At 40.6% G+C, this 26,510-nt stretch overlaps 1 protein-coding gene across 1 annotated transcript; it reads right to left on the bottom strand.

The window, feature by feature from the left end:
- Positions 1 to 268: 268 nt before the first annotated feature.
- mex3b (mex-3 RNA binding family member B) lies at positions 269 to 5,098 on the bottom strand. Its single transcript, XM_080501531.1, has 2 exons — positions 4,540 to 5,098; positions 269 to 3,029 (listed from the first exon to the last, which is right to left on the bottom strand). The coding sequence occupies exons 1-2, from the start codon at positions 4,760 to 4,762 to the stop codon at positions 1,639 to 1,641; spliced, it is 1,614 nt and encodes a 537-aa protein (XP_080357657.1). The 5' UTR covers positions 4,763 to 5,098; the 3' UTR covers positions 269 to 1,638.
- Positions 5,099 to 26,510: the final 21,412 nt, after the last annotated feature.

The following is a 26,510-nucleotide window of genomic DNA, read 5'->3' as shown; positions in this document are numbered from 1 at the left end:
CACTTTCAGGTTAATAACCAGCCGATTGTTGAGAATAATGTGTTATTTTCCATTCTATTTGGTTTAATAACAGTCTTACACAAGAAACCCCCAAATGACAATCAACCTGCACTTCCTTCACAAGTTCTCCATTAGCTGCTTCATTAGTCTATTATTGTGCAGCTCAGAATAGGACACATCCAGGTCTGGTAATTAGTTCGTACCTTGAATAATCAAACCAGTCACATGTTCATCAAATCAAAGAGGAATAATCCAAGCACACGACTCATGAATGTACCATTTTTTTTTATTATTGGACTTATATAGAAATACTTAAAAAAACATGAAGTAGCACCATTACTTAAGTTTTACTTTTTTATCATGTATAACTTTAAATGTCAGAAAAATAAAACTCTTGATACATTTTTCAAATCTTGTCTCAGCAAATATAATATTAGTATTTGACCATGAGGTTAAAGGCCCTTTATCATAAAATAAAATATACTTTGTTCTTAAACTTTGCTCAATAAAGTACATTTACGCTCAAGTAACTTCACCTACATATACATAAACAAGTGGTAAACAAATGTATTAAAATAGAAATACTAAAACTATAGTGGTGCAACAGAAGCCTGTAATTCCCACTGGAATCTAATCCATACAAATTTTAGAAAGCATAAACGGTTTCTTTGTGTTCAACTTACTAAGTTTTGTACATTTCAATGTTTCATAATAATATAGAATAAAATATGCTTTATATTACTGAATAAAAAATATGCTGGGTGAAGCAGATTTAAAAGACATTTCTTCTTCTTTTTTTGTTTTTTTTGCTGAACCTATAAAAACTCCATCCCAACAGAATACTGTCAAATACAATACACATTTGGTGGACTGGGAAACCTCCCAGTCGTGTGATATTAAAATAATACAGTGATCAATGCCATAAGGCCATACTAAAAAATAAACAATATTTCAACCCAGCTACAAAAAAGTTCACTGAACTCAAATTAAAATATCTGTAAACATCTTTGCGATAAGAAATATAATTTTTCAAGTCAAAAAAGAATAAAATACTTCAATCTGTATTAATGTCATTTAAAACTTCTCAACGTGTGGAAATCGATTCTATACATATATATGTAGGATATGTTGTCGTTTGTTGTCCCTTGTGGTTTCTGACCTGGAGCTGCAGTATCTGTGTGAGTTAGCAGTCCTGTTTGGCTGGAAGCCCTCCATGTTTCCCGGCCACGGCCTCCTCCCGCCTCGCACTACATTCGATGGGCAAACTTGGAAGGCTCGTCCCGCTTAAACAGTCTACAGTTTGACCGTCGTACCTCCGTCCGGACCCTGCTGCGTCTCCGCACTTCATAAATATAAGGTACAATTAACTAGAACTATTGATTACTATACTGTAATATTTAAAACATGCACTTAGATGTTGAAAATATTTCCCCCAGCTACAGTATAATATCCACAAACCGTGACAAAGGGTGTCTGTCCATTCTTCTGGATACTGCAGCCTCATACATACATATGTATTTCTATGTACAATTTTCCAAACTGATGATTGGGTGACCTCATTAAAGCAGAATGAAGAGTCTGTTGCTGCTATCGTGAGCCGGTCCCGACGACGAGACAGTCCAAGAGTGTTATGCATCTTTATGAACGTATACGTATAGCCTGAGTGACGCCAGTGTGGCAGACGGGACATTTGGGCTCGCTCCTCTCACAGATACGATTGGCACATTCCATGCAGAAGAGGTTGTGCCCGCAGGGGACCAAGGCCGCGATGACCTCGCTCTCGAAACACACTGAACAATCGCGGCTGCCCTTCCGGCTGGTGCCGGACGAGGTGGAGGAGGAGGAGGACGAGGAGGAGGATGAAGCCGAGGAGTCGCACGGCACCCCGGGGAGGTGGGGCCCCGGCAGGGAGGCCAGGGAGCTGGAGTAACCGGGGAAACTGAGCGGGCCCCCACCGGGGTCGCTGCGCACCCTCCGGGCGAGCGGGTGCTCGGTGGGCCCCCCGCCGTGGAGGGGAGGGGACAGCCTTGGCTGAGGGGTGCAGCCGTTGACCCGCCGCTGGTTCGCCGCTATCCCATTGGCGTTGTTGGAGGAGTTGGATGGAAACATGGCTGAGGTGGGGGAGCTGCCTCCAGTAGAGGAGGGGGTCATGCGACTGTCGTACTGGGACCACAGGAGACCTGGGGGGGCTGGTGTCGGGTCGAACCCGGGGGACGAGTCAAAAGTCAGATCAGTGCAGTCCGGTGAGATCACCTCACTCCCGTAAACAAACCCGTTGCCGTTGGTGTTGACGTTGATGTTGTTGTTATTGTTGTTGCCGTTGTTGTTGGAGGTGGTGTAACTGAGCGCGGGGCTCGGGGGGCTGTAGTCGGCCATTCTGGAGCCGTTGTTCCCAAAGTAGGAGTCTGTGGAGGCGCTGCCCAGGGAGGACGACGAGTCATTGCGGTAGTTGGAGAAGGGCTTGCGCACCGACGTGGGGGTCATCCCGCTGGGCTTCGACCACAAGGTGGCGTGCCCGTGCAGATCAAATCCCACATCAGTCCCATTGGCGTGGAAGTCATTCTCGTCCTGGAGTTCAATAAGGCCCCCTGTCCTCATGGCGATGTGGGCTTCGATCTCTTCACGCGCCCGATCCACGTTCTCTGGCATCCCCGTCACCTCGAACACCGGCTCCTTGTCTCGGCTCGGGGTCACGATGTAGGTGTGGGTCTGCTGCTGGATGCGCTTGATGGTGGCCCCCTTCGGGCCCACGACCAGCCCCACCACTCTGTAAGGCACCCGCACCTGAATGGTGGTCTGTCCGGGAAGGTTGGGTGGTCCGGGGACCGGGGTGCCGCTCCCGTTCAGGCTGGTGTTCTTGTTACGGGAGGCTCGGATCATGGAGAAGTGCTCGGCGGCGGAGATGATCTCCCTCCTGGCCATGGCAACGTCCTCCCTCCTGCCCGTCACCACGAACACGGGCTCCTCGCCTCGGACTGGCGTCTTGATGTAGGTGTTGGTCTTTGCTCGCAATGCTTTGATTTTGCAACCTAAAGTATAAAAGAAAAGAACAAAAAAAAAAAAATGAGAGGATGCTCCAAAATAATTCAAAACAGATTCTAAATAAACAATTCTGCTTCTTGAAAAGCCTTCAGGCACAAGTAACAGGTGGAACCAGTCTTTTAGAGCAAAAAAATTCCCAACAAATAATCCATGTGTTGTCACAGAATGAACTTCGAAGCGACTTTATGATCAACGGCTATCAAAAAAAAAAAAAAAAAATGTAGGAGGAGAAAGTGCTATTGCATTTCAGGTGTATGCCAGCACAGTGTGAATCAGATAGCGTCAGAATGGAACGAGAAAAACAAGCCTCTGAAGAATGACATAATTAGCAGAGCAACTCCAGCTGAGTCTGGCATGGTGATGTAACCAGAAGAGGATACCTTAACTCAGCCGGCAACGCCGATGTAAACATGTCATATCTGCCTCCCCGTCAAACTGCTGTAGGTTAAATAAGGATAGTCCGTTTCACTGAGGCCACCACTGCCTTAAAGTAATGCCCGAGGTCATGGTTAATCCACTGGTTTTTTTTTTTCTTCTTTTCCAACCTGATATAACCCTCAGAGCGGGGCGGGAGAGGTAGGATATTGGACGTAAACAAATCCAAAAATATCGCTTTCTGGTTTGCTTTTTAAAGGGTAAGCTTGACACTTGTGTTTCTTACAGTTTCTTTGTGTTTTTTTTTTTTTTCTTCATCCCTCTCTGTGGGAACAACAGCAGAACCAGCAGTAGCAGCACAGGGAGGGGGTGAAGGATTCCGCATATGTAACCGAGCACCAGTAACCGCCCTGCAGCCCTCTTCGGCTGGAAAGGGAGCTTTGGGCGTCTGACGCCTGTGGCAAGGTAAGATTGTGACTGTTGTCCAGATTCAACCTTTACTTGATCATAATGGGAAACAGAAGGTTTGAAAAAATTTTAAATTAAATAAAAATTAACAAAAACCATGGTGATGAGGAGCTTTTGATTCAGTGACCTACATGTTGGTGGGATGGTTGTTTTACACCTGCAGCCTCACTGGCCAATATGAATGGAACTCTTTCTCCAAAACAAAGATCCATACAATTTTAAGGACGATCTAACAACCTACAACTGTCTGTCGTAGGACAAGCATCAATAGGCATGGATTATACTAATCTGCAACGTGCTCGAATAACCTTATGTCACTTTTAAATTGACCTACTGTATTTATAGAGGAACAACATGTGACTGACTAACGAGACAGTATCCAAACTTGACGTTTTGCAGGAGATGCTGAATCCAACAACATGCATGAAGAAATTTGACATATATATTTATTTATTATTATAAAAAAAAAATATATATATATATATATATATATAGCAGAAATCATGCTTGTTGTTGCAGAGGCATGCAGTCCCTCCCACACAGTAAACAGCTGTAGAAGTGTTTGGGTGCATGACCGAGCCTATGCCGTCTGGCAGGATAACTAGAGACACACACACACTGTCTGCAAACACACACACACGCACTCTCACACACCTTGCCTGCCCACGATCTCCGCCACATGCTCGGAGCTGGGCACCGGGACGCATTCCGTCATGTTGACGCTCTTCTTCCGGGGCTCCTGGTTGTTGTCGTACAGCGAGTTCTCGTCGTTGTCCAATCCCAGCAGGGAGAGCTGGTCCAGGGCGATCTGCAGCGCTCGCTGGTCGTCCAGCGCGTCTCCCGGTACGCTGCTGTCCGCGAAGAGCGAGCTGGGCATCTCTGCGGCGAGACGGGAGTGATAGCCGGGGAAGGAAGTGAGGAGAGGAGAGGAACAAGGGGAAGGAGGAGGAGGAGGAGGAGGAGGGGAGAGGCACCGGAGCCGGTTTTTAAAGACAGCTGGTCAGCGGAGGAAATCAGCGCGGCTAAGGGAGGGGAAGGAAAACAGTGCGAGGGGCTCCGAAAACCATCCGCCAGCTTTGTCCTCCCGATGTATAGGTATACATATATAGATAAAAAACAAAACAGTAAGTGTCTGTCCGTGTCGCGGGGTGTATTATTCCAGAGCCGGTGGCGGTAGTCCGTGCTGACAGAGCGGCCCTGCCAGCTGCTGCCCTCCGCTCCTCGGGTGCTTCTGTCTGTGTCCGCGCGCAGCCAGACAGGGAGATGTGCGGGTGACGTCACCGCCAGGGCGGGGACGATGCGGTGCGGCGAGCGAGTTCGCGTTCCGCCGAGCAGATTGGCTGGTCCGCGACGAGTGGGCGGGATTAGATCTGTGGCCACGCCCTCGTCTTTGTTCCCAGTCTCCCTCTTTGTCTGTTTTGCTCTCAGTGAGCCGCTGAAGCTCTGAAGCTCTGCCATATGCACTCACAACTCACAACAATGGACATGTACCGTTCCGATAAGCACAATACACTCTCTGTCACATTTATGAGCCATCACTTCTGGTGTTTCTGCTCTTGTCAAAAGCTGAAGGTTTGAGTACCACCTTGTCTCTTGAGCACAGACCGCAGATGAACCATGTTTAACCCTTCATGTGATCTGGTAACTTTGTTTCGAAGTTATTATTCTAAATACATGACAATCAAATGCATGCATCATTTTAGAACAATCTGCTTTCACATATCAGACAGGCCTGTTTGTTGTCCACATTTAAAACCTACTTTTTAGTCACTGGCTTTCGACAGCAAGCAATAAGAAGATAATCAGATTTAATCTGTTTTGTTGTTTTTGTTGTTTCTAAGTCTTTTTTAATCCCTGGTTTGGTTATATTCCATAGTTTTATCCCTTGCTCTGTTTTAAGTGTTATGTTTTAAATCATACTCATCTTACAGTGCTTAGTTTCAACCATGGTTGTGCAAAGTGATATAAATTGTATGATGTAATCAAATTTCTTGTTGTTTCCTCTTCCCTGGCACTGGAATCATAGAACTAGTTTTCATCCTTATCAAATTGCTTCCAGTGAGTGCATTTGGGGTACTTTTGTTCAAATAATACATTACAGTCAGACATTGGTACTGAAACACATAAGGTCACTAATATAATGGAATACAGTGACAAATATTTCCAAAATGGACTTTTTAAAACTAGAAATGTTGTTATGTGTGATGATTTTTATAGTATATCTATCAGTAAATCTAATAAATGGGTGTTTTATACTATGATTGAAAAACTGAACTATTACAAAATAGCATTTCAGGGTTAAGTCACTGGAAACTTCATCCAGCAAGACATTGGTTAAAACAACGTGCTCTGTGATTTGTATTTATATCTTGCAGTCCACTCGTGCTTGTGTCTGCATCAATAGCAGTTGTTTGAACCGGATTGAAGCATTAACAATGTCCAAGAGTGACTTCTGGTTCACTAAAGAAAGAACAGAAGACTCATTTGAATAATTTACAGCCATCCATGATCCACGATGGTCCATGCCGCTTTATCCATTTCCTTGTGATCTGAGCTCACATAGACCCCTGCTCACCTTAATAATTTAGCAGACACAAGCTTTATGTCAGATGCCTTTCTTGATTAAATCTGAGTTGATTAAGTTTCGGAGTTCAGACAGGGGTGTCAAACACATTTTAGTTGAGGGGTCACATGCAGTTCAATTTCTGGACTGGTGAAATAGTGCCACAATAACCTTTACATTTAAAGTTTGAAGTTTTTTGTTGTTGTCGCGCTGAGTATATGTGATGGGAATTGTTTTTATTTTCCCAAAATCAAGCAATTATTATGGAAAATGACTATCGTCTCAACATGAAGGCAATTTTATTGATACTTTCCAGTGCAATATTCGGGGAAATGTCCCAAAAAGCTCAACTTAAGCTGTTGCAATATGCATGTTTTTTTTTTTACAAACCCAACCAGACAATATGGGTTTGAGTAATGAGGTAGTTGTCTTTCATGGCAGCATCATTGATATCATAGCTCTTGTCTCTGTGTTTTGTTGTGGCACTGGTTTTGACCCACGGGCCTTATGTTTGACTCCCGTTGGCTCAGAGACCCACAACGGTTACCAGCTAAAATATCAAACATGAAGTTACAGCTTTACATCCCTCACTTCTTGATCACCACTGCCACACAGTGAATATTGGTGTAAAAGTGGTTAAAAATAACATGCAATTAGGACTCATGATTCATTAATTATTGTTATAACTTTTTTTTTCTGCAAATACTCTAGTGTCTGATTGAATCTGTGCTGTTGGAACATCATTGCAGCTTCAACTTGGTCTGAGTTAAAACAAAGTATGCCCTGTGGTTTAGTTAGAAGAACAAATGAGGATAATTTACTTATTGTTTTTATCACTTTAATCAACAAATACCTTATAAGCTATCTTAAACAAGTGAAAGATGTTTCAAAAAACATTTGGTCTGAGGTGTATGCTTTAATATGGTCTATTTAGAAGTTAAGTAAATAATTTTCTGTCCACTTATAATTTAGTAGGTACTATCATTAAGTCTAATAAACAGATAGTGAGCCTTCACATATAAGAAGGGATTTTAAAACAAATTCTTTTAAATGTTTTCTTAACTTATTGCAGGATGAATAATGTCTAATTAGACGTTAACAATAAGTTCGACTATGGACTTAATAAAAAAGAAAAGAAGGTTAATTTTGACAAATTTCCTTTCAGAGCACCAATTTAGCAGACACAGTTTAAAACAGATGAAAAAACAACAACTTGTAGTTTATTTTTTTGTAATAGACAACCACAATGTTTTTTTTTTTTTTTTTTGGGGGGGGGGGGGTGTTACAAAATACATTATTTATCTTTTTCACGTGTAAATCAGGATTGTCAAGAACCATGATAACAGATGAAAGCCATAAAGAGAAAAACTAAACTTTTATCTTTTCTAACCATATTATTAATAACAAGATAGTAGGACATTTTTCACTCACACAATCATAAATAAAAATGACATTGCCTTTAACGATCGTTTCTTGGTTATTTGCACTTGCAACTAAAATGATTCATCTATGGAGTCATGATTAAGTTGTATCTCAAATTACATCAGAAAAGTTTTAGTCAGTTTTATTCATGAAACTAACACTGACACTGTTGATTACTTGATTACTCCTTTTTTTTTTATTTTACTTTGATGAGAGTAATGAATGTGAGATGAGACTACCTCTCAATGCAAATAACTGCAGTTCAACTTGAAGACCTCTTTAAAAACTTTGTCATCTATAATTCTAAGATGACCACAAAGTTCAGTTTGTGAAACCTTTTTTTTTTTTTTGGACTGTGACAACAAACCAACATCTGATTTGTGCCATTTGCCCGGGTTTTCTTGTGGCATTGTAAAGCTCAGACAATGGGAACACTGCAGGGTGATGAGTTGATGGCTTTGGACTGGGGAGAGGCAGGAGGATGGTGGCAGGGCCTGGAGGTTGGGGGTGGGGGGGTGGGGGGGTTCGGTCAAGGAGGGGGGCTCTTCATCCACACAAAGGAGATTTCAAGCTGCTTCAAAGCCGTTGAGACCAGAAGCACTTTGCTTTGTCACCTAACTGCTCGGCTACAATACCGATGCTAATGAGGAGCCGCTCAGGAACCAGAGGAGGTGACGGGATGGGACCCTCTTGTTAATATTTGACACCTCAGCTTTCTCCTCCCCATTCCTTCCAATCCTCAATTCTTTATATTCCCGCCGGAACGAAAAAACTTTCCCATACTTTCTTATAGGTTTGACCACAAAGAAACAAACTGGAGATGCCTGTTTGATTTGCTTACATGTTTTATTTCGTTGATTGGTGAATAGAAGTTTTCCCACAAAAATGGTTCTCTGTGAGATGATGGGGGGGGAAAAAATATCTTTGAAATACTTTGAAAGTTTTCTTTCTTTGGTTGTCATTAAAAACTTTGTCAAGACATACATTCATCTACTTTTGGAACATTTGAACATCTTCCATCGATTTCTGTAGAATATAATATCTTTTAAACTGACCAATATGAATTTGTATTCCACAATTTAGAGTGAAATTTGTCTCATGTTGTCAGCACATTGCTGTGAATATGGATCTATATGGATTTGTCGTGCGAGAACTACTGTGGAAGGAATTCAGAAAATGTGTACTTTTAATTAATTACATGTATTGAAAATATGTTACAGCTGAGGATAAAAAAGGAATTTTCCCTGTTTGAAAAAAAAACATTAAAAAAGGTATGTTGTGTTTTTCTGTGGAAGTAATTAATAGAAAACTGTGATTTTAAAACTGTGAATTGTATTTGAACATATTAAAAAAAACATTTAATTACACTCATGTGACTATTTCTTATTTGTTCCTCCCAAATCTAAACATTTAAATACATAATAAACTATGTTGTTCAGTGTTTTGAACATTGTGATTCCCTTCATTTGTAAAAAAAAAAAAAAAAAAAAAGAAATCTTGAATATCCAAAAAACATGTCAATAATGATGTGACCTCACTCACGGTACATGTTGTCCTTTATACATGACGACAAAACAATCTGAATTACGTGAAATCACTTTTAGAAATGCCCCCCCACCCCTCCTTTGTGTGAACTGCTGTGACCAGAGTGATTTTTGAACGTGTTGGATTTGAAATGTGAACTGGTTGTGAGTATACAAAAAACTAAACAGAAGTGTGTGTTAGGAGAAAAGTGTTTTGTCTCCTTTCTTTTCGGACCCCTGTCACAGCCCTGGACCCCAACTCACAAACAACTAATTCACAGGAAAACAAAAACACTCATGAGCTGTTTTGAAAGTAAGCAGCTTCTTATTTAATACATTCAGAAGTATTACACCATGAATGATCATTGCCAGCAATTTCAAGCTCTTCTCTCGCTCTCTTTTTTTTAATTTTTTTTTTTATAAAACTGTGATATCCACTGCGTATAAATGCAGTTATTCATTCATTTTACCTTCTTATATTTGAAAAACATCCCCATGTTGCTGTTGGGTCCACCGAGCTCTGATCTGTTGACAGCCTCCCCCTGAACCGCAGCTTTAACTCATTCAGTGCAGAAACGCGTCCTGAAGCGACCCTTCCTGCAGACGAATTTATCTACATTTTCATATTTGCTTGCTCTCACAGTTGCGCTGTAAAACCTCCCCCAATGATTCGATTGAATCCAGTGCGGCTGGATTGAATCAGGAGCCTGGTGTCCAGTTTGTGCGGTAACAGTGGCTCCTCGGCGTGTCCCACTGCTCTTTCTCATGACCAGATGGACATTGATTGCTGTATCATCGCTGATATTTGTTGTTTGGCATTAGCCAGCTGCTTAGAGGCGATTACCCGTATGCCTTTTAATGAGAGGAAGAAAAGCTTAGCCGGCTGTAACCCGACGGAGAGCGGCGGCGGCGGAGACAGACAGGGCTTAGCGAGCGCTCTGCCAGTCAGCGTGCGGTGGCTGCAGGGCCGCAGACACAGACACTGGGTCACAGCAAACAGCAGGTCACAGGATGCAGAGCAGCCTGTCTGCACGCTGACCTGATACACACACCAATCCTGTGGCTCGTTCACATGTGACAACCAGTCCTGTGCTACACACAATCACACATACACCCAGATTATTTAACAGTGGTGTCGTTATTATGCTTGTTTATGTTTTACTGTTTGTGTGTGTTAGTTAAGCCTGTAGTTATATTAAAGGGTTTGTTGTATTATTGTCCAATGAATTGTTCACACAACAGTGTCATCAAGTAAAAACAGAAAAGTCTCAACTATTAAACTACCGATATGGACTATAAAACTAGAATACGGACCACGGGTCATACCAGTACGGGTCCGCCATGTTTTATAGTTGCGAGTCACCATAATGGCAATCCAACTTATTTGCCTGTCCATAGGAATGTTCCCGTACTCACTGTTGTTGATGTTTATATAGCTTATTGTATCAGTACAGAAGTAGTTTCATTTTAAAACCAACCAACAGCCCCCATTAGTGGCCAGGCATGAACGCTACATTGTGGGGTTTTCTTTTGCATTTCTGCCTTTTTTGTGTAAATGAACATTGTTTTCAAGAAGTTGCTGTGTAAACACAAAACCTTTCTGAAACAAAAATACAAAAACGATCCGTTTTCATTTGAGATGTTGTGTTAACGTGGCCTTAGTTTTCACGTCACCAGTGTTGCAAGTCTCCGAAAATGGTTTCCACATTGCAACGTTTTTGAAACGCACTCCTCCCCGACTTCGTGTAAATAGCATGATCACAATTATTGTGACACGCAAGATGTTGTACTACGGCCACAGTCAATAGTTTGTCTGCACGCACACGAGTACATGAACAACATTGATGAAGAAACCCAGAGTCTTTGTGCCATTCACCCTTTTTGAATTTACCAGTGCATCTCCAATAAAGAGTTCTACACCATCACATATGGATAAGAAAAGAAACATTTCTCACAAACACCACATAGTTATTGAGCCTCCGTAGCGAAAACAGAAAGCTAAAAGAAAGTTCAGATCGTACTGTTCCCCACACGTGTGCTTGGTTGTTGTTGGCTCTTCGGTTTTTCTGTTGATCATTATGAAAATGTTACCATCTAAACAGTCCTCCCCAAAAACCATGCAGTTTCTGGTTAATCATGCATGTTTAAACAACAACCCCAAAAACAGAAGCTTCTGATTATTCAAGCTAATTCATCACAGCCTCTGTGGACGCATGTTAATGCTGATGTTACTTACAGTCTGACGTTAGTTCAAGATTAATGAGGCACTGCTCCAGTAAACATGAGTTTAGTAAAAAAAAAAGTAGCTTCTAACAGCCATGCGTTAGTCTTAAGTGCCTTTGAGTTTCACGGAAGCAGCCTCTAGAAACAAAGCATGTCGTTATTATTATTGTTAATGTTGATGCTCATGGTTGATTCAGTGAGCAGAGCAGAGAGAAACAACATAAGTAACAAGTAACAATCCCACCGAAACTTCAGAAATTGTAACTGAGATTCAAATTTCCTACTACAGCATGCTACAATCCAAAATATTGGTGTAAAATAACTGGCCCTTCGTGAGAATAGACTGCGTTGTGTGACCTGCTGTAACCAAACACCACTGGAAATATAGTGGTCAATTTAAAGCTGCACTACCTTACATTTCTCTGATACTAATCAAACCAAAGAGCTACAAGCTGTTGATTGTTATTTCTTGCAACTTCTGCAAACATTACATTCAAGCTGAAAAGAGTAAAAAGGGTCAGCACCGTTTTTATAACTAATGAGCCTTCAGCTTATAAATGCATAACGATCAGTGTGACTTACAATTCCTATCAGCGTTTTTTATTGATTCTAACACAACAATCAGAGACATTCCCAGTTTCTTTGACTACAAATGCAAATGCATTTTCAGCTAAATCTTTCTGGTTACCTTCTTGACAGGATGAATATTCCTCAAGGGCTGGCTGTCATCAAACTGAGAGTGAACGGCGGGGTCGAAAGGCCTCGGCTCGTCTGATGTAGACATTATGTGAGTGTGTTGTGCCTCCGCGTTGCTATGATTAAGTCTGACAAAGCTACAAAGGCATTATAAAAAGCATAAAGATCTTGGAGAGATGAGCGAGGTGAGTGTATAAGGGAGCTTTCACCATCAAATCCTCCAGTGTGTTTTTTCAGAGCAGGTAGAAACTAACGTGTTGAATGTATTAGCTTGTTAACTAAATGGCATTGCTTATTTTTTTGTGATTCTAAGGTCACAATTCAATAACTATGTTTTATATTGGGGCTACCAGGTGTTTTTAAAAAGTCAAATATTTCAAATATGACGAGGCAAGTGCTTTTTTACTACAATATATATTTTAGCTTGGTTTAAACCTTTGAAGGACCTTTATTAAAATAATGCATTGAGGGTCAAATCATATACAACACTTTTTAAAGTCATACATATAACGAATTTACATAATCATGCCTCAGTTATTCATAATATTTTCTGTGGGAATAGAATAAAATAAGCTAGAATTGCACAATTCAGTCCAACACTGATGAGGTATTTACATTTTACAGCAACGGCTGATTAAATGGGTTCACAAGTGTCAGTTATTTTATGCACATTGTGATTAAAAATGGGGCAGCAGGTCTTAAGTTTTTATCACACACACAAAAAAACAAACGCAAATCAGGTGCACTGACTCAGATTCAGGTGAAAACAGATGAGTATTTATTGTTTATGCCATATATGAAATCTTTAAAACACAAGTGTCATTATGTACACGAGTTCTACATATCTTTTGCAAACAGAACTGACTTTAATATGTTACATAAATATGTCTTCTTGTCTTCTGTGATCTTCAACAATTCATCATTGCGAGACGCAACAGAGAAATTAGGTTACAAATATGGTTACTTACCTGAGAAAGAGTGAGCTTGTTCCAGTTAACTTGTACGAGCACAATCCCATAAAGGTTGGAGGTATACATATGTACATCTGATTAACCCACTTTGGAACATACACAATAAATCACATGTTGGGGGAAACAAAGCACAAAAAACACCATCTTCTATTTGTACACATTTAAAGACCCAGTGTTACAGTAACTTCTAAGTATAGTTATGGGTTGTAATTGCAATGAAGTGAATTTACTTACTGTATTTACTGGGTAAATTAATGATTATATATTAGTGTTGATTAGCCGGCTGGTTTTGCTTGGCCGGTCAGTTGGTTGGTTGGCTGGCTGATTGGAAGTTTGAAAACAAACTTCTGTTTTATGTCGAAAACTCCACACAAAATGTAATGTAAGGTAAGATGTTTGTACTTGGTAGTTTATTTTTTTGTTGACACATTTGTAAGCAGCGTGCATTTGTGGGATGAGCAGCAGAGTCGAGTACGTAGTATACATACATGAAGAATTTGCAAAAGCTTCTCTGCCAATGGACAACAGCCCTGTTAACTCTTGTTTTGTGGATTGGATGATCCAATGATATGACTAGCTTAACAATGTACTCATGTAATAAACAGCAGCCTCATTATGCCCTCCGCCCCCCTCCTCCTGGTGGTCACCATCCCGCCCACACACTGCTGTGGGATGGATTACATTCTACAACCAGCATTTGTTCTAACTCACCCAATAAGTTAGAGTTGGTCAAATTGGCACCAATCAGCATGCCCAAGATAATCACACAAGTTTTCAATAAGGTTTGCTTCAGGATTGCTGCCAGGCCACAAAATCTTCACCACCAAACTGTAGATAAACCCTGGTCTACTTGAGCAAACCTGTCTTCTTGGAGGATAGCTATTGGTCCCAGATTGTGGAGATGTGGGATTACCACTGGCTGCAGGATTTTATCTCCATATCTCTCTAAGATTGTCTCCATTGACGACGAACCCAATTTTTTTTCTCCAGTGAGAGAGATACCGCCAAACATAATCCCATTGCTTCTCCCAGCGGATGTTACTGAGCAGCATTCAACAAAGCATTCTGTGTGTCTGATCCAAACTTTGAAGCACCTGGGAGCAACAGAGTCAATCACAGCAGCAAAGAAACGCTATTTGGCAATGGTAGAGAAGATCCAACAACATTTCAAGGGCTTTGCCCACGATCTGAGCCCTGCTCATCCTACAGATGCATATGTGGGGGGGGGGGGGCATTTTGTTCAGGCTGTCCAATCACATGAGTTGACTGCCAAGAAGCATTGTTACAACAGGGAATCATTCACCAAATACAAATTTCCTTAATCTTATCAATGGTTTATTTTGAATGTAAGCCTATTTTCATTTGGGGTTGTTTTTCTTTGGACCCCCAGAAAAAAACAATATTAATCTCAAGAAGTTGCTGAATCCGAGTGATTTTTTTTCTTTAAGACATTTCTTTCAACAGACGCATTTATATCTAGGCAAGCCCAATTTACACCATATACTCTATCACAAAAGAAAAAGTTCTGGTGCTGCCTGTCTGCAATGGAGACTTTCCCCAATAAAAATCTCGGAAAACAAAGAAGACCCAGGACATTTGAGCAGCTGGCATCCTGCATCTCTTAAGAATGAGAGCTGGTCTCTTCATATCAACACATTGCTGTTTCAAGAATGGTTACCTCACAATGGTAAACATGGCCCTGTGTTGGCTATTTTCAGATTTATTGTTATCATCAAATTAAAAGAGCTGGATGTTTCTCTTTAGATATTTCACATCTTTGTTGTTGTGAATAAAAAGTGACGAGATTTAAAAATCCTTGCACCCTTTTTATATTTTTTATATATATTTACTTGCAACCTTTGATTCACCACGTCAACATTTCGTATTGGGGTAAGAATTTAGAGCACTTGCTCCAAATACAGTCCCCTCATTTAACACTGTATTTACAACATATAGTTTACTGATGTGAAAAGCTGCAGAATAATCCCTCGCTGTGTTTAAATAACCAGTTTAGAGGATCTGGATTGAATATCTTGCATGAAAGGGTTAATGCTAACTAAAGCTATACCAGGTTTAAAAGCAATGAAAAAGTCACACATGCTTTTTAACTGGCCGGCCATAATGCTCCATTAGTATCATTAAAAGATAAAAATGATGTAACGCTCTTGTTTTAAATGTCACAATCTATTTGCGTTTGTGTTTTGAAAGCCAAAATGAAACGAAACAATGTTCAGTTGACCTTGTTATTGTTGTTCTATTTTATTGTTGTCAGATCAGTGTGGTTTCAATGAGAAAAAAGCAACATGACCGGGTTTTTAAATGGTCTATGGCAGTGGAATCAGTATTATCTATTAAATTATGAAAAAAATTGGGACTAAATGCAGACTTTAATTGGAGGGGAGCGATATTTTATTCTTCTATGAAGATCAATTCTAACATTAATAGTGAGTTGTCAATAATACTGCTTGTCACATATACAGGCTGTCACATATACAGGCTGTGAACCAGGGGTCTGATCCAGCAGGCAGGGTGACCTTACAACCAACTTTAAAAATATCACAGAACACATTAAAAGTTGTTTTTCAATAAAAGTAACTGCTGTTCCTAATTTCTCTTGTAGCTGTATCACAGTTTCATTAGGAGTGCAGATCCTCACACAACAATGCTGATAACTGAGGAGTTAATGATACACCTGCCTAGTGACGTATTATGTACGATAGGAAAACATTAGCACCAAAGAAATACTGTGATGGGGAGATTGTGAAAACATCCATGCTGAAGACTGCAGTAATTCGGTATTCTGAGAAGAGATACCGTGGATATTCAGGTGATTAAATTTCCTTTCAGGAAGAATTTCATGTTTTGTTTTAGATATTTTGCAGAAGGTAGATCAAGAAAACTTTCTTCATGTTTTAGGTGTCCGTTTACACGACGGCGGTGCTCGAAGCCTCTAAAAATATGCCTTTTTTGAAAACTTCTCCCAAAGTGAAACTTTTTGAAAATGACTTGGTGGTTTTTAGAGTTGAGTTAATGTGATAACAATCCAACTTGGTCATCTGTCCATACGAATGTCTGCGTACTCGCCATTGTTAATGTTTATGAATGAATTAATGGTTTATAGTGTATTGTCCTCTGCGTGCGTGTGGTTTCAATACAAAAACAATCAAAAGTAGCAACTCCTGTCCTCGCACGTTAACTACATTGTTTTCATCGTTTCTGTCATTTATGTGAAAACGGACGTACATTTCAAAATGTTGCCATGTATAATCATGAAAAGTCTCTGAAACCAAAATGCTAAAGTTTTTCATTTGAAATGTTGACAGGGCCTGAATGTGAATATTTCCAGGGTCATTTTGTATGTATTTGAAATAGGAAAAAAAAAAAAAACTTAGATCTGTTGGTGATTACTGGGTGCTATGCAATAATTCCACTTGTCAAATTAGGCTGTATATTACCCCTGACGTAAAATGAGTTTGACATTCCTGATTTAAATGTTATTGCTACAGTGTTGTGTGTTCATGCATTGGATATTTATGATAAGATCCTCGTGTATAGCATTTGTGGTTACACCACTTACATAGTTTCTCAGCCCGGACACTGGTGTAAAATATCATTTCAAAAACACATGAAACCAACGTGAACACAAAGTGGACAGATTTGCAAACCAGCATATTTTTTTCTGTCCTCTTTAAGCACATTTATTGATGTTGAAAACTCAGTCGGTTTGTCAAAACGCAAAATGAGTTACAGTTTGGTTTCACTGGATCTCAAACACAGATTGTAAGCTGTGTGGTATAGAGTGTGCTCTGTAGCTGAGAGAGGGAACAGCAGAAAGCAAACACAGATGGAGATGGAGGGGTGCAGTGTTCTCATGTGGTTTAGAGATGGACACACACACACACACAGACTGCACACATTTTGTGAATGTGATGCTGCAAAAGACAAGCTATTAGTTTGTGGGAGATTATTGAGACTTTGTTGCGGGTTTGAACCGCCAAAACTGCACCTCCCTGCTCCTCTCCACTCACGCTGTACGTGCTTTGTCTCACGCCACGTTATCATTATGGGATTTTGTGTGTGTGTGTGTGTGTGTGTGTGTGTGTGTGTGTGTGTGTGTGTGTGTGTGTGTGTGTGTGTGTGTGTGTGTGTTTCAGATTCAAGGTTAGACACAGGAAGAGTGGTGGGACACTTTGATTTTGGAGCATTTTTCCAATCTTGTCTTTCTCAGTTCTGTTCTATGCAGGAGACACGATCAATAACATGAAAGCATCTTTTACAAATTAGAGGAATCATCCGCTGTGTTTTAAATATATTAATCGTCCCTCCAGTAATCCAGGCAGAGCAAAACACCAAGATGAGCGAAAAACCACAAAAGCTTTGAGGCTTGAAATGCGAGATGTGTCACTAATGATGGTTTTAAGTGGAATCAAACTGTGCTTAAGTCAACATAACATTTGTGTCTGCTCTGCATGTCGTCATGGATCATAACAGATGACAGAGAAATGGAGGGAAAAACACAGGTGCATGATTCATTTTCTCCTCCTTTTGTTGACAGCAGGAGAGGTGAGGGTAACTGAGGGAGTGTATGCGTGTATCCATCTTTATGTGTTGTAGGTTTTTTCTTCTTCTTCTATTTCATACTGTTATTGCTGGGGGATTTAATGTTATTTCAGTGTACAAGCAGGGAGGCGGTCAGCTTTGAAGGCTTTGGGAGTGTAGAAATGGTGCAGGCTGTTTCTGGAGGTATGGATGCATGGCTGTCTGCCTCTCTCTCTTTGTGCCTCCTCCCTTCTCTCATCCCTCTCTCCCCCATCTGCTTCTTCCATGCCACCCTCCTTTCATCCTCCCCGCTCCCTCCTCTCGTCTTCCTTACATCCATGTATCTCCGCCCTCCCTTCCTCCCTCCCTCCCTCCCTCCCTGCACGGCTCGCTCTGACACACTGAACTGAAGTGGCACTGCTTCCCTGCACTGTGATTGGCTGCCTGCCAGACGCTGGGTGAGCCAAGCAGCACAGCGGCAGGGCAGCTGGAGCCGCCAGCACACAATGCAGCACAGCACACCGTTAGCCTTCCTCCTCCTCCTCCTCCTCCTCCTCCTCCTCCTCCTCTTCATCCTCCTCCTCCTGCTTTTTCCCTCAACAACCAGCCACAGCCCTGCTCTTTGTCTTTGACTCCCTCCCTCTTACATTCAGTGAATAATTGACCAGCACATGGTGGCATACGAAAAAAACAAAACAAAAAAAAAACCCATACAAAATTGTTATTGATAAATGATAATAACAATTTTTTTTTTAACCTGGGATGAACTTCTTCCTGTGGAGTCAGACATCCTCTGCGCATGACCGCATATGACACCACTTCCAGCATCTCCACAAAATATGATATGGCTGCTTTTCAATGGTGCATCTTATAGCACATCAGTAAGACAAGCAGCGACTGGCTACAAGCAAGACACCAAATGTTTTCTGCTTATTACAATCTTAAGCTTTTTAAACTATCCCTGGGCTGGTCGCTTTAGTTTTGTTTTGTTCTTTGATTTATCATAATGTTACCCTCCAAAGGTATTTACCCCACATTTAACCACAATTAAATTTCTCTCTTTTCAGTACAGGAGTACACAAAGTTACTATACAATATGATTCAATACTATATGTTGGTTTCCAAATGTAGATTTGTACATTCACGATAGTGGGTCAGTACATTTAGATGCACTTCTAAATCTATTATACTTGTGGATTTACAAGTGCATCTAAATGTACTGATTTTCAAGTGAGAATGGAAAACTTTAACTTTTTGTGGTCCGTTTGTATGACAATGACTGTTTCCACATAATCAGTGAAAAATGCAACTTTTCTGAAACGCTGCTTCTGCACATGCACATCACGACCATGGTAAATATTTTGTCTGCACATGCACAAGTAGATTGACAATAACAACAACGTTTCCTCCAGAGTGTCATGACTCCCAGTCCATTTTCTACTGAAATGTGGTAGTTTTATAGTCGACAGTTATTGCAATAACATTCCAATTTGGTTGTTTGTCTATACAAATGTCTGTGTCGTCCCATTGCTCATCTTTATAGCGTTATTGAGTGTGTAGTTTCATCACAAAAACAACAGCGCCGACTCGAGGTCCAGTATGTTTCAAAACGTTGCTGTATAAATATAAAATGTTCATCAAACTAAATTGTAAAAATGATGGGTTTTCACTTGAAACCTCAGAGAGATGAGGGAACCTGCCCGTTGCTTTTACATTGAATGATCCTTCAACGGTCATTCAATGGATCATCCTAGGTATGTTACTCAGAGTGTGTGTTCATCAGTGTGTGATTTCATTTTAAAAGCTCTCATAAATATAAGTAGGAGAAGTTAAAGTCTTCTTTGAAACAATATATTTATAATGTAATAAAGGAGGTTTCAGGAGAAATGATTCAGAGCTGCTCTTAAAGAGGCAGGGCTGCAATCACACTCATGTTTTGTTTTGTGATTCATCAAACATAAATCCGTTCTGCCATTTTGACAGCTTGACATGATGCATTGGGTTCGGAAAAGTTCTTTTCTCACGTTTGAGGTGAAATTCTGCGAAGGTGAAGTTTACAATCATGCAGCAGCAAAATGTGCCCTGGAGAGGCACCAATTTTCACTTTGTGCGGAGCCTGAATAGTTCCTGTCTGCTCGCGCCGGTCACTGGGCTCAGCGGGAAACCCCTTCCCCTTTCCTTGCCAGCTCCTACGCCAAGTGAATATACAAGGCCGGTGTATAAACAGTGAGTGGGGGAGGGAGTCAGACACTCAATCACGTCTAACCCTGGCTCAGCACAATCTAATGGACAATTCTAGTGAATAGAACACAAAGAAAAGATGCTTTGAAAAAGGCAACCACAGTGAAATAGTTTTCTGGGTAACTGGCCTTTTGAGATCTGTGTTATTTTCCTGCTCTGGGATACATTTCAGTGATGTATTTGGTGACAGAAAGACACAGATGAGTGGTTTTGCAGATGTATGCTGAAAATCTGGTCTCAGATATTGACATTTGTTTGTTTTTCTTGGACTGATTCTTTCGAGACATCACGATTAGACTGTTCGCACCATCATGAAACACGTTAATCTTCCTGTTCCCACAGTTGAATGCTGATGCGTCCTTCTGCAAAAGATGAAACTGCTTTTCTCTTACTATGTGTACGCTAGCTGCTTTGAACTTACATGGAATTGCTGCACATTATGCACACAATAAATACGTCTTGATGACTGCCTCATTTTGGCTACATAACATTTCAGAAATTGGCCACAATGGCTCAAAGCAACACTGAAAAACCATTTCAATCCTTTCTAGACTTGGCTATTGCGAGTCCTTGTTATTGGATTGTCTCAATAAAGCTTTGAAAATTCCACCAAACATACTCCATTTCTTGAAAAGTTATAATTTGTCTCAGCAGATCAGTTGTAAGAGCTGCTTCCTGGGAGCTCGTACAGCTTCGCAGAGAGCAGCAGAGCTTTCAACAGGCAAATGTTGAAATGTTTTTGATTAATTGCACGGTTGTGGTGGATTAATTTCGATTAATCCTGATTAAATGTCATTAATTTAGAATCTATGTTAATCATGTTTCATTTTGGATGAACAAACAGACTCAAGAAAAAAGGGAATATATCTGCACTTAACATGTATATTAAACTAGTTCCATCCAACTCTGGAACCTTTTTTTTTTTTTTTTTTTAAAGAAAAACAGTTTTTGAGCTTGTTGTAGAATATCTAAGATCTGTTTGATTTCGGGCCTACGTATTCACTGATATTTATGACATCTGTCAGGTCACTGCGACCCCAGGCCGGTTACAACACCTAATCCATTAAACAGCGCCACGGGAGTGCGCACAGACACGTGTGCAGAGAACAATACCCTATAAACGTAAAGAAAATGGAGAGCATTTGACATCCGTATGGACTGATGATGCATCAGATGCTATCGGGGGTGAGTCTCAACTATTAAACTATTAAATGGCCGATAAAACTAGAATATGAACCGCGAGTCATACCACCACAGGTCCGCCAAGTTTGTTTACAAGTGGATGAGCAGAAGGAAGGGGAGGGAAGGAGAGAGATGCAAATGCGCAGTAATAGGCTCCATAGCCTCCGGCAGTCTCTGCACGAGGGAATAGCGACCGTGAAAAAATCTTTCCACCTTGAGAGCCGGATTAAAAACTTTGCAGATACAGTGGCTTCGCACACTGGCAAAACCCAAGAAGAAAGTTTTGCGGAGACACTTGTATTCGTTTTCGTGTAAACGGGGCCTTAAAATGCTTCGTTGTGTGGATGATAGGCCAAAAACGATGCGTTTACATGAACCAGTGTTCTCATGTGGACAGGCCCTTAAGTTGCAGTTCTACCACACTTTCTATACGTCGAGGGGCAGGGTGGGCTTTTTCGTGGCCCCACTGAAAAACTTGTGGATGGTCGGGAAAGGATCCACAAAAATCAAAGTGTATACCGGTACTTCATAATTACTTCATATCACTATAAAGACCAAAATATGTGCTAGTTCATAATTATGCAAAATTATCAAATTCCACCTGTTCTCGTTTTAAAGATACTATTAGCACTGAATAAATCAGGGTCAGTGCACAATTTCAGGAATACTTGAAAAATAATTTTACTCTGCTTGAAGTGTTATTCTGCCAGAACTGATGTACATCACACCCACTAAATTGAAACTCTTTAAATCGGTATCAGTCTTACAAACATCGCGTTGGTCAAGTCCTGATCCTTAGAAAGCCTGAGAGCTGCAGGCGTCCCTGTGTAAATATTAGATCATGGTTTCTGGCTCGCACTGGGTGGGGCTGCCTGCCCTGCTGCATACTGAGATGAAGGGATGGTGGGGGCAGACGGACGAAGGAGTGGATGATTGCTCCAGGCAAGCTGGCAGAGATGGTACATTACAGACGTGGAGACAGAGAATGGGCTCTGAGTGATGTTTCCATGGTGGAAATCAGATCCTAATGGACTGGAGAATGGCACCACTGGGCAAAATCCAGTGGAGCTGAGAGACTGCTGTAACTGAGGGAGAACAGAGGCTGCCTCCATTAGTCAGTGATAGAGATTACAGACAGTCAGCTGTAATGCTTCTTTAGCCAAACCCTAAATTGCAATGGAAAGGTTGCTTATGATCTCATGATTATGGTTTTATTACTCACCCAGAATGACAGTGCAACATATGGGACATGAGGTTCATTTTAAAGATGATAACAATAATAATAGTTTTAAACTTAACATAAACCTTCATTTAACATATATGACCACATTGATCTCACGATGTTCATTGGTTTGTCCTGTCATGCTGAAAACAAGGTTTCAGTTGCTCAGCGGGATGGTGGTTCTTTGTCTGCTTCACTTCCTCATGATAAGCTAAACATCTCTTAAATCTCTGTTTGGAAACATTTCTGGACCTACTAATTTGAAATATCTATAAGAATGCTCGGAACGGACATCGTCTTAATGGTATCGCATGTCGATCAAAAATCCTGCTATATATTTCAGATTAAGTGATACCGTCACGTATAAGCAGGTCACCCACACCTTGGGGAGCAATATGCTCCTGTGCCCTGATAAATGCTTTCATCTTTCACTGAAGTCGCTGAACACCGTCCAAATGATCCCGTTTGTCTTTGGAACAGAACCCAAAGTCCATTTTCCCTAAAGAGAAGCCAGTCGTTAAATCCGTCTGTGGTGAACTATGGCCCAAGAAAGCCGTCTGCATTTTCGCATAGAATTGATGCAACGGCGTTCTCCGTTCTAAATCAAGTTTCAGGTTGTTCGGGTTTCTATATTTATCACAGTAGCAGGATGGTTTCACATGCTTTGCCATCTGAGGACTTGAAGGTCACTCACACTCAGCAGTGGTTTCTGTCCTTGTTCTACACAGTGAGATTCCCTGAGCCCTTTCACAGAAATATTTACTGCAGACAGAGAAATGGCTTGATCTCTGTTTTAAATGTGAAGTGCACAAAACACAATCAAGTTTCTAGTGCATGTTGGTTTGTGGACATCAGTTCATGCTATATTAATTTTAAGTAAGCACAAAGTCCAGTGTGCGATTCAAACTCGTCCATAAACATGTTTGAGCACATCACTAAATATTACCCAACTATAACTAACAGTAGTCAGATCATAAACCATAGAAACATCAACCTCTGATAACAAGCAATATGTATTATGAGGACATTATTTCATGCCTTGAAACGTTCCTTAAAATAAGAAAACACTTCTGCAGAGAACCTGGGTTTAAGCCGGCCAGTCATTGATTTACTTTCCTTGAACAAATGATACACTAATGCATCAGACTGCGACTAATTTAAAGACCAACATGCCCTTGGGTGCAAAGATGTGTGCAAGGCTTGGCTTTAGTGTGTGTGCAAAAATTGCAATGACACACCAATGGAAATTCTATTTCTTTGTTTCAGCGGGGAAATAAACATAAAGTTCTTTGAAAGTTGCAATTACATTGGTTTCCTGGGACGTTTTCCAACAAAGAGGGTCCAGAACTGCCTTTTCCTCTCAGAGATTACCATCTTTCTACTCTGCTTCTTGCACACGTAGTAACTTCAAGTCTATGAACTACTGCTTTGAGAAATGTCTTTTTTCTTAAACTGCTTCTGAATTATGTCACAAAGTTAGGCAAACAGGACCTAACCTTGCTTTGATTGAGACTTTGACTTGTTGCACTTTATGGACAAGGGACATTTTCACACTACCGTGTAAACTGGGCTCACAAATTCTTCAAAACCTCAACAAACACATTAACAGCTACCAACCAGCTAAAAACTCTGCTCTATTCTCTGCTTATTTCCACGGCATAATCATGACAAAAAAACAACAAAAAAAAAGATTCCTTCACCTGTTTTGCAATCTGTTACAGTGAAATGTTACAAAAACAGGGTAAATCCAAGATTATGAATTCTCTGTTTGCCATCTATTTTCAGTATGTTGCTGGAAATGTCTAAATGTATCTAGTATCAAAACACTATGCATCTTTCTGTTGAATTTTCTTCAATTAAATTCATTTTCTGAGGTCTTGTTCCAACTGGACAGTCCCTGTGTAATTGCAGGGGACTTCCAGCTGAACTGGGCTCTCTCTCAGGTGCAAAGGTCTCCACCCTACAACTTCAGCAGCAGCTCAGCTTGTGCTGAGACAAACACCTAATTTACTGCCATATTTTGCCGCTGCAGAAACAGCTTTTTTTTTTTTTTTTTTTTCTTTTAATGGGAAACTGCCTGTAGCAGGTTTGGCAGTATGAATGCAGCCTTTGTCCCAGTGACTACGCCTGGTTGGGACCGTGAACTGCCAGGGAGCGTGTGTGTGTGTGTGTGTGTGTGTGTGTGTGTGTGTGTGTGTGTGTGTGTGTGTGTGTGTGTGTGTGTGTGTGTGTGTGTGTGTGTGTGTGTGTGTGTGTGTGTGTGTGTGTAGAGCTTAAGTATTACTGGTGTTGTGGGTACACACTAAATCTGTGAACACTGTCACATTATGTGAACGGGACTTTCTTTCTGAAAAAAAATGTATATATCAACCCTCATTCAACATAATAGTAAATTTTCAAGGTGGATACAAGCCAGTGTTTAAATATAACTAAACATTGGCACGGCTTCATTCTTGGCACTGTTCTGTTTTGGTTGTCAAATTTATTCTTCTTTGTCCAGTATAAAGTTGAAGTTAAACCAACCTTGACTCACATAAATTGTGCGTTTTGTTTTGTTCAGTTTATGTGAATCGCTGAGCCATTTCACCAAAATCATGCTTCCCTAGTCTTAACATAGATGTAGCCTGCAATACTCTGTATTGTGGACTGTAACGTAAAGTTTGTATGTTTTGACTCATTCACAGAATGACAATCAAAGTCCATCGATGGACAACCACAGAAAACATTTAAAATGTTACCTTTTGCAGGGCAATGCTAAACTTCTCCATATTTATTTCAATCTATCACTTGCATATACCAGAGGAAACACACAAAGCTTCCAGGAGAACGCGTCTGGAGAGTTACCAACTATTTCAACCAGTATGACTCCCATTGTGTCATATTTAAGGTCAGGGCCTCATTAAGTAAACGAGGCGAGATGAAGCCTGCATTTGATGTGAAAAGGCATTGTTTTTACGTTTTCGTTTCAGAGAAGTTCCACGTTTATAAGGCAGTGTCTTGAACACGATGTCCAGTTACATGGAAATGACAGAAACACTGATAAAATATAATATAATATAATAAAATAGTATAGTCAGCATGGACTGAGGGTCATGATGCTGTGGAGGCAAACGTTATTTTGTTATTTTCCATCTACCGAGCGTGTGCCAAAGAACAATGCTTCATAAAAGTCCCATCTTCCTCCATTTCCACACAGAGGGAGCGTTTTTGAAAAGTTGCATTTTCAGTGACTCTGAACAATAATGTCATGTTAATAGATGCCCAAAATGCAGGTTCTACCAGAATCTGAAGTTGAACCACAGTATGTAAAGTAATTCCTATGTATGGCAAGTATGGAAAAGAAAAGTATGGCAGTGCGTTCTGGGACATATCAACACTTGTTGATATTATACAACAATAACTTGGAGACCCAAATAAACCTGTGTTCCACTTGTTTGAGCAAATGTATAGGTTGTGATGCCTGTCAAGTGACATGATCTATGATTTTACTGACTTTGACTTTACCGAGGTGTTGTTCTCAGTTCTAACCTTCGTCTGACAGAATTTTTCAGGATCCTTCAGTTGTGATTATTGTCAGTTGTTGGTGTGATAACATAATTTCTCCTCAATGCTGTGAGTCGTCCTCATGACTGACATCGGCCCTGTGGGAGTTTGAACCACGGAGAGCAGCGGGGAGTTCGAGTAATTCAAAGAACCTTTTTGGCTTTGGACACATGTGGATTAACAACCACTCAACAACCTTGTGGAATTGAGAATGTAGTTAAATTTGACCATGTTTGCAATTTAATTTACTGAAATAAAAATTTGTCATAGAAAGTAAAGATGATTAACAGTTATGGTGGCTAATGTTCACATTTAATCAGCAGGGTGAAGACAGTAATGAACAGCTGTGGTGCGAGACAGAGTGCACCTCTGATGATGTTAGAGGAAGACCAATCTAAACTGTATGAAATAATCTCTAGACTTAAAATGGCCTGAAGAGAGGCATTGAAAAAAAAAAAAAGCTTTTTGTATTATGGGAGGTCTCCTAGCACCTTAGGTCT

This window comes from Blennius ocellaris, assembly GCF_963422515.1.
Source record: "Blennius ocellaris genome assembly, chromosome: 1".
Lineage (NCBI taxonomy): Eukaryota > Metazoa > Chordata > Actinopteri > Blenniiformes > Blenniidae > Blennius > Blennius ocellaris.
Note: the sequence above shows the minus strand (reverse complement) of the source record. Positions and strands in the feature narration are given on the sequence as shown.